General features: G+C 43.1%; 1 protein-coding gene across 5 annotated transcripts; it reads right to left on the reverse strand.

The window, feature by feature from the left end:
* Positions 1–69: 69 nt before the first annotated feature.
* On the reverse strand, positions 70–8,247 carry LOC132794009 (tudor domain-containing protein 7). Of its 5 annotated transcripts, none has more exons than XM_060804213.1 (9): positions 8,092–8,246; positions 6,714–6,941; positions 3,630–4,700; positions 1,849–3,576; positions 1,662–1,780; positions 786–1,065; positions 576–727; positions 368–516; positions 70–310 (listed from the first exon to the last, which is right to left on the reverse strand). In XM_060804213.1, the coding sequence occupies exons 2-9, from the start codon at positions 6,930–6,932 to the stop codon at positions 93–95; spliced, it is 3,936 nt and encodes a 1,311-aa protein (XP_060660196.1). In that variant the 5' UTR covers positions 6,933–6,941; positions 8,092–8,246; the 3' UTR covers positions 70–92. The 5 variants fall into 5 exon arrangements, with proteins under 5 accessions (XP_060660196.1, XP_060660197.1, XP_060660198.1 ...); XM_060804214.1 differs by having other exon boundaries at positions 8,027–8,246; XM_060804215.1 differs by lacking the exon at positions 8,092–8,246 and adding an exon at positions 7,004–7,150.
* Positions 8,248–9,134: the final 887 nt, after the last annotated feature.

Genomic DNA, 9,134 nt, shown 5'->3' on the forward strand with positions numbered 1-9,134 from the left:
TGCCACATAAGTTAAAACGATAATAAACGTAAACATAAACGAAAACAAATGAGTCGATAATTTCGTAATTTATCCCGTCGACGAAACAATATTTATAGCGCAGGCAGCGCATGCTTCTCGCTAATGAGCGTCTCATGGACCTTGATGTCCTGTGGCGTTGAGGTATCAATTAGCTCCAAGCTGAGCGCACGTCGATCATCCTTCAGCTTGTCCACGCGCCGCACAATGCCTATAAACTGCTGTCCCAGCGTTAGCTTACGGAAGCGCAAACAGTTCTCCTGCGTCCAATCGATGCCGTCTACTTGAATGCCTGCAAAGAAGAAGAGAGCATTAACGAGATGCCTTGATGGATCATTGAACTGCTTACCATGAAGTTGAGCGGGCAGCGCCATCATTGGCAGCTCTCTAAATTCGTTCGGCAGCTGCAGTAGTTGATTACAGCGCACAACGCCATCGTCGCCTGCATCCACATAACGCACGTGTATCATTTCATCATAAATCTTGCGAATATTTACACTGTAAATTACAAAGTTTTAGAGTTGGCCGACTTCTGGGGACCCACGACTCCAACTTACCGATGATACACGCCACTGCTGTCGGCTGCGGCATAAGCCTGGCCAATGCTCAGCTGCGCAGGCTGCACCGTCTGAGCCGCTGGACTCTTGCAATGCGCCTGCAGTTCCTTCATCAAATGCTGCAGCTGATTGTAGCACTTATAGGGTTGCACCTGTAACATACGACACTCGAATTAGTCAAATGTTAATCGGAATGACGGCACAACTTACTGCAAAATGGCCAGGATTGACGGAGAGTGCTACACGCACCTCAAAGTAGGCGCCCACGGCTGGAATGGCTTCGTATTCCTTGAGCTGGGGCAGCGGCAATTTCGTGGCTGCCGGCGGCTTTCGAGGCGTGGCTGGAAGCGATGCGATGCCAACGGTTGTCGGCTGATCGCTGCTGCTGCTGTGTGTGGACACGGTGGAGCTGAAGCTGCAGCGGCGTATCAGCTGACCACTTGGACTGAAGTGTAGACCGCCGTCATCGAACGGTTCCAGCCTCGTCGTACTGTAGACATGAGGGAAGTGCACGGTGGGAACGGGGAGTTGGGAATGGGATCAATAGGAGGATATATTCGGGGAGTTGGGTAAGGCACATAGTATCAGATGAAAACTCTCTTTTTTTTGCGTTTCTTTTTTTGTTTTGTTTGTTGTTTTTTTTGTTGGCATTTTTGGAGTACAACAATTGATTATACACACATACATATATTTAATGTAATGGATCTCTGTATCCCAATCTGCGCATATATTTGTTTGTTTAATAGTTATGTACATTAATGAATGATGATTTGTTTTATACGAGCTAGGTAGTAGATGATGAGCGTACGAACAGTTAGCTTACGGGAGATGTTGTGAGTTGAAGGAATCGTTAATGTCGAGAGAATTTTGTAGCGATAGTTTCATGTCAGTTCCAGTTTATTGAAAGCACTAATTAGAAACTATCATTAAACCACATAGAATAGCAAAAAAGTTGTTTTATACAATGTGTGTGTGCGGGTGTGTGTGTGCGTGTTTTGCGTGTGTGTACCGTGTAGTTGTGTGCGTGTGTACATGTATGAGTGAATTGTGAGTGAAGATAAACCATTTTTGATAATCAAAACCTACCTCTGCACTTCGTACTCCATGCGAATCGCACTGTTCAAGCACAAGTATAAACTATCCTGGCCACGAGCATGAATCGTCACCATTGGCAGCTTGTCATTGGCTCCCTCCATCACCTTGAGCTGCAAGTGCACAATGGGAATCAGTTATAAATGTATCCTCTCGCAATTATCACTCATTAATTCATTACCAGCACTGGCGTCTGCGGCGAAAGGAGTCCACGAAGTCGTCCCACCATCTGGTTGTCAATTGGAGGCACATCATGGAGACGCACTCGCAATGCTTGTGCTGGAAATGCGGCAAGTGCATGATTGTTTGCCTCCAGGCGATAGATGTTGGAGATGTGCGTCTTGCGCAGCCGTCCATCGTCCACGTAATACACATCAAAGACCTCCTCCTCGGTGCTCTTGGGCTTGCTAGTGAGCATGCCGCGATACCATTTGTTTGTCCCATCGCCAGACTCATCGCAGACGCACACCAGTTGATCGTGCAGCAGATCCGAGTAGCGCACTCGATGCTGTTCGCTGCTGTCGCTCATGATGCGACTGATGCTGCGCTGCACAAATTTGAGATCTTCGTTCGGCAGCTGAATCATCAAGTCACCCACATCGTTGACGTGCGACACAATCACATTATTTGACTTCTGATCCAGCTTGAGCATCGGTGCAGGTGTATTGCGTATGATCTGATTGGCCACCAAATCATTGAGATGAATATCCTCTGCCGTGGATGTATCGTAGAAGGTGCCCACAATACAGGCACGTCGTACACTTGGCTGCAGACTGCTGCCATTCTCTTCAGTCAGCGGCTGCTCCTTCTGCTGCTGCTCGAGCAATACGCCTTGCGTGCGAGCACCCAACTTGAGGAACTGCGCCTCACTGGTGATGATGCGCGTGACGACACTGTGCCCAGCCAGCTCCTTGGTCAGCACTGGCTGAGCATGTGGATGATCCTCGAATTTATCCAGAGCATACATGCTGAGGCATACAGCTTGTGCTGGCAGCGTCAAGAACATTGAAGGACACGCGTATAGCGCATCGAAGCCAAAGACAACTTCGTCGCCAAAGTCAACGAAATGACAGATGCATTGGCGTTGCTTCTCATCCACAGACATCACACGCACACGATTCCAATTGTCGCTCACTTCGACCAGATAGATTTGTTGTTCGATTGGCGATTGCTGCTGTTGCCGATTGTGTGGCAGCGCCATGTGAGCATGCAACTGCTCGGTGAGCTTCTCAAAGTTGGCACTCTGATCGATCAGACGCGCCCACACATGCATCGTGTTGTCGCAGTGCGTAATGTACATGTTCCAATCCTGCTGACCTTCTACCCAGGGCAGCAACAGCTCGGGCATGGCAGTTGGCATCGTCTGCTGGAATGGATTGAATGCAATTGGGGATGCTGCTGTTGTTGGTGTCGTCGTTGCATCGTCGTTGGTGTTGGCAAACACAATGTTGGTGTTGACGCTGCTTTCGATGCGTATCTTCGGCGATTCGTTGAGCAATCTCGTCCAGTTGCTGGGCACCTGACGCTTCACCGTTGCCTCATACCACTCGGGCAACTTGTGACTGACAATGCCATGCGGATGCTTGATCAGCTCTTTGTAGATGCTGTCAAGGAACTCGACGTCGCTGAGCTTCGACAGCTGCTTGCGCGACTCGAGTTGTTTCAGTCTCTCTAGGGCCACCTCCGAGGTGCATTGCTTGGCGGTGGTTTCATCCGAATACTCCTTGGGATAGCTGGTATAGATGTTGCCGTCGATGCACACCTTGCAGTGCAGCAGATTGCTTTTGTTCACCTTGGAGAACTCGTACGTTGGCGGCGCATAGCCCATGGCAACGCAGTATTGCCTCAACGAGGAGCTCGCATCGAAGGCTGGATCAAACTTAAAGTGCACACTCGGATGAGCCGCAGGCTGCAAGTAAGCAAGTTAATTTATTTCTCGATTTGGATAAATTCAACACTCACCTGTATCTGAGACTGCGGCATATTGAACTTTTGTGTGCGTGGAACTGGCGATTGCTTTGCTTGATTATTGGCCGCATTCTCTGGCGAGTCTGGCGGCGTTATGATTAAGGGAGCCGCTGCAGCCGCTGTCTGCTGCTGCTTCAGTCTATAGTTGACAGAGACGCTGCCATTGGGACGCGTTCCAGGCACTCGCGCATGCTGGGAAGGCGGCCGCCTATTGGCACCGCCAGCAGACATGGAATCATTTGTTGGCTGTGGCACGCCCACCGAACGCTGTGGAGCACTGTTGCCCAGTATGGGACGCAGATGCGGCTTGCGTGTCGAGGCAGCAGCAGCACCACCGCCACCGCCACCTCCGCCAGCTGCATTTCCATTCATGTCTGAATCTTCTTGAGTTGCAAGCTTTTGTGGTTTCGCCGGCTGAGCGTCTAACTTGGCGTCTGACTTTGTCTTTGGTGGCGTGTTCTCCTGCTCAAGCTGCAGCCTCTGCTGTTGCTCCTGCTCAAGTTGCAGCCTCTGCTGTTGCTCCTGCTCCTTTAGCTGTTGCTTCAGGCGTGTGCTTTCCTCACGCAGCGTGTCGATAGTCAGCGCCTGCGCTTTCAGATCGAGCGCGTGCTGTTGCTGCAGTTCTGCGATCTTCTTGTCAACGATTTCCTGTTGCTGCTGCAATTGAATCTTTTGCAATCGCTGCTCGTCGCGCAGTTCCTTCTGACGACGCTTGATCACCAGATCCTTCTCCTCCTGGGCCTGCTGCTGCTGACGCAAGCACAAGAGTTCTCGCTCCAAGTTCGCCTGACGCTCCGCTTGCAATTGTTGTTCCCTCAGCCACAGCGACTGCTGCAGTTCTTGCTGCTGCTGTTGTTGTTGTTGCAGATACTGATATTGATACTTCTGTTGATATTGCTGCACTACGTTCTGTTTGAGTGGTGCTGGTGCTGGTTTTGGAGTTTTGCTGGCAACTGGCCGTATAGATTGGGGTGCGGGCTTAAAATGACTTTTGCTCGCCTTTTGGCCTCGTACCATAGAAGCGATGTGTGCCGTTTTCTCGTTGGGCTTGACACCAATTATGACCTATCCAGACAAAGAATGAAAAATACAAATTTAATTTGATGAAATTTCAAAATTCATTTGTTACGTTATGCTGATTCACATTCTGCGGGCGAACTGTGTTTTTATTATTATTATTACATTGCACAGAGACAAGCTCTGAGCACTGGACGTGATAAGCTTGCAATGGCTGTGTGTATGCGTATTATATGAAATAATAGGCTTCTCAGTGAAAGCCGTCATTAAATAAACAATTAGTCAGCCTCGAGTTGCTTTATTCCGCATAACTCAAATGGAAGAAGCCACTTGCAACTTAGCCACGCTCGCTCGAAAGTTAACTTTTTACTATAATATGCAAACGCAAAAGTGTATTGTGGAATTTGATTGTCAGCAACGAAAACGAAAACGAAGACCTTAAAACTTTAACGCTCAAAAACTGAAAATCTCCGGACTCGGAAGCAATGGAGCTTGCAGATATCAAATTTCTCTCATATAAAAGTTTCCCATTTTGTATGTTAAACAATGGGCTACATTTGAGCATTGAATTGCACGATAAGTTGTTTATTTGTAAACATATTATGCATCTGTATTTTGTACACAGGGTATACTTGGGAGCGAATTATAATTTGATAAAAATATATTATAAAATATTTGTAAAACATGAATTAATAAGTAGATTTTGGTGAATTAAAACCACTTTGTTTATACCCAATTTATTTACAACTGTTCCAATTCCGATTGATTACTTTTCGAATTTTCGAGAATTATATGGAATTACGATATTTACGAATTTATTATAATCAAAATTTTTGAAATACTCTTGCGCTATATTGCTTTATAGCTAAACTTTTGGCAACTGTTTCACATTTATCTGCAAGTGCCACATGCATTATTGATTTTGCAAAATGCATTGCCAGATTTTTTTAATAGCCCAGCCAAGTGGTGATGTGAGTGTGAGTCAAAACCTGCTGCCAACCACCCACTTATCATCCATCCTACGACTAACTTAAAGAGAGCGGAGCGTGGGAGCTGCCGACAGAACGGAAATGCAATAAAAACGTTGCGAAAAACAAAAATCGGATGCCTGATAAGCGTGCCAGCGACATCAATAAATATTGTGCTATGGCATGCGCTTATGCAGTGAATGAACGAATTGAATTGACATTTAAAACAATGAGCGGCAAACAAAAGTGCAAGACAGAAATGACTGCATTTAAAAATAAATTATAACAAGACTGGGGCAGCAGCAGCAGCAACAACAACAGCAATTTGAAGTGCAATGTGACGCGACTTTGCTCTTTTGCTCTATCGTCGTGTAATAATAAAGCAGCTAACTGCAATAACAAAACTCGTTCACTTTCACCGAGCAAGCAAAGCGAAACACACGTAAACACACTCTCATGCACATGCAGAGAGCACGTTAAGAGAGCGAGCGAGGGAGAGAGCGACAGCCCCAAAAAGTTTTAAATTGGTCGTCATTATTCGCATTACACACAAGCGCACAGCATATATCTTTGTCAGTGTTGTGTTTATTTGTACATTTCATTCTTTCTTTCTTTTTTTCCACCCATGTGGTGCATTTGCATATTAAAAAAGTGTTTAATCAGCAAGAAAACACAACCAGACACTTTGGGCACAGTGGGCCACACATAGCACACAAATTAATAAACAACTAACATTGTTTACACTTTTTTTGCAGATGAGCGAGAGACGCGCGACGTTGACACGTTGCCCTTTTGTGGCAAGCCAAGCCCCGTACAGCAGCAGCAGCACACAGACACGCACATACACACACAGACGCTGAGACACCAGCACTAGAGCACCGTTCGCGCTGAGGCAACGAAACTTACTGAGTGCGATTCAATGGAACGCCAAAGCGACAGTAAAGAAAGAGAGCAAGTGAGCTACAGAAAGCTCAAAAGCTGCCTAATGGGGAGCGTGAAAGAGAGTAACAGCGACATATGCGTGCGCATTGGGCGCTGTGTTTGGGGTGTTGGATGGGAGGAAGAGGATGGGAAAGTATCGTTCGGTACTCACCTCGTTTCCACGATTGAAAATATGAAATTCTTTCGTATCCTGCAGGAATTCTAGAGTACTTCGATAGCCAAAACGATGGTATGGAATGTGTTCAGATTCAAGATACTTGTAATCACGTTCTACGGATTGCAAGGTTAACGGATTCTTTGACGATGTTATCAACGAACGCAGCACAAGGATGATATTCTTCAATTCCTCTTCTCTTGTTAATGACCCCATGGTTGATCACTGTAAAAGCGCGATAATTATTCATATATTCACTATTAGAACATACACATGTTCACACATACATATGACCACGCCAATCACGCGATTAAAAATATGATTAAGCTCTGTGAAATGTCCACCAACGCCACCCACAAATACAATTAGCAACAACTACAACAAATGTGTGCAAAAATGAAATTCGCAACAACAAAATTGGGCACAACGAACGCGACAACGAACGTAGATAAAGATAAAGCGAGAGAGCAAGTGACAAAAGAGCGCAAAACGTCGCGACGGCGCAACGTCGACATTCATCTGCATACGAAGAAAACTTGACTCTCTCTTTCTAAACGCGAACAGAAAGAACTGTTTTTTGGAGGCCAGCAATAACTTTAGTTATCTTTTAAGTTCCCGTTCTAAAATAGTAAAAGAATGAATAACGTCACATAAAGTGTAATTATGCTCTATTGCTGCACACCTGTGCTACTTTTAACGCGAGTCCCGCAATTGAGAATTAATAAATGACAGAATTTTACAAATTTTTTCTTTCACATTAAAACAAGACACGATTTTTATAACGATAAAAAATAAGCTGTCTCAAGTAGGCTGCGCAGTGAGGAATAGATTACGTTTCTTTACTTTTTAAGCAGCCTTTAGAATGATTCTGCAAACATATGTATGTATGTACATTGAGAATTAATAAATGACAGAATTATACATATTTTTGTTTCACATTAAAACAAGACACGATTTTTATAACGATAAAGAATAAGCTGGTTGCGCAGTGAAGTATGGATTGAATTTCTTTACTTTTTAAGCAGCCTTAAGAATGATTCTGCAAACTCTGCATAATCATGAGATTTTTCTCAATACACACAACCATACACAAACATATGTATATTTACATATGCATGTTGCTGACCATTTGCTATTCCGCATGCTTGCTTTGCCGAAAGCCGAGAATTGGAAGCTGTCCTGTCTTATGTTTGGTAAACAATAATGATTTCATTTTTGTTTATAAGTCCGTTTAAAGACAGCTATACAAATACACCAAATGTAGGCACCAACACGAATGCAATTTAGATGTACATGTATGTAGTACTGACCGCCATGTTTTAGCAACACATCCGTTATTTGACTGTGCAAGACTGCAACTGCACATTAAACTTACATTGGCTTTCGTCCAATTAATAAAAAAAGACACTATATTTCATATGCACTTATGCATAAAGCGATTGCAAATGAGCTTTTTTATTCCAAACACTTCAAAATTTATACTTCTTTATGGGTCACAACTTAACACATCCTCTTGCTTAAAAAACTTTTTCAAAAGTCTTTTAGAGGTGGACAAACATCGATGCCAAAATCGATGTATCGACTTTTTTTATAAATCATCGTTTTTTTTATTAGAAAAATCGAATAATATAATACATTAGTTAATTGAATTTGAATAAATTATTCCTTACATGCAAATCAGATTCCTCGTTACGTAAAGAATTTAATTAAAATAAGTTTTATTTTAGTCTGTCGCAACAAGCAACATTCACAAATATCAAAATATGAAAAGCTTGTGAGAAAGTACAAATTATACAAATGCATTTATTTTACTACTTCGCTCAGGTAGAAAGAAAAATAATAGTAAGTAATAAAAACAAATCAGCTAAAAATTACCAATTTAATAAAACTTTTTTTTGATAACGACTTCAAAGGCAATTTGAATTAATTTTAAAGCGTCAAAACTTGTAAATTTAATAAACAATCCGATAAATATACCAAAATATTCGCAAAGAAACGGCCACACTTTCAGAATCTTTGTGGCGCCATTGAAGATGTCACTTCATCAGCCGTCCCTTTCTTGCACACAGCCGCTCATGTCACGATGTGGCGGGAGGTTCAGATTGATATAAAAAGAAAGTATAAATATGTTTACCGATGAAAAGAAAAATACGTATTATAAATCAACAACATGCATGATACTGCCCAATTTGCCTGCGTGCATTGTACATATTATTTATTTTAATAATAATATATTAGTAATATTATTTAATTTTTTTTAGTATAGTGTTGCTTAGTTTATACAAAGATTTACTAAATCATTTTCATAGCCGTTATCATTTAAATTTTATTTAAATTTTGGCTTTCGAACGATAAGTAACACCAGTTTAAAAACACCAAAAACAAAATGAAAAGTCGAGGAAAACACGATCTGCAAAA

Source organism: Drosophila nasuta, chromosome 3 (genome assembly GCF_023558535.2).
Source record: "Drosophila nasuta strain 15112-1781.00 chromosome 3, ASM2355853v1, whole genome shotgun sequence".
NCBI classification, from domain to species: domain Eukaryota; kingdom Metazoa; phylum Arthropoda; class Insecta; order Diptera; family Drosophilidae; genus Drosophila; species Drosophila nasuta.

Coding starts and splice junctions, on each gene's coding strand:
- LOC132794009 (XM_060804213.1), bottom strand. CDS start 6,932: ATGGGGTCATTAACAAGAGAAGAGGAATTGAAGAATATCATCCTTGTG. Junction 4,701..6,713: donor TTTTCAATCGTGGAAACGAG/GTGAGTACCGAA, acceptor TTGTCTGGATAG/GTCATAATTGGTGTCAAGCC. Junction 1,066..1,661: donor ATGGAGTACGAAGTGCAGAG/GTAGGTTTTGAT, acceptor TCATGTCTACAG/TACGACGAGGCTGGAACCGT.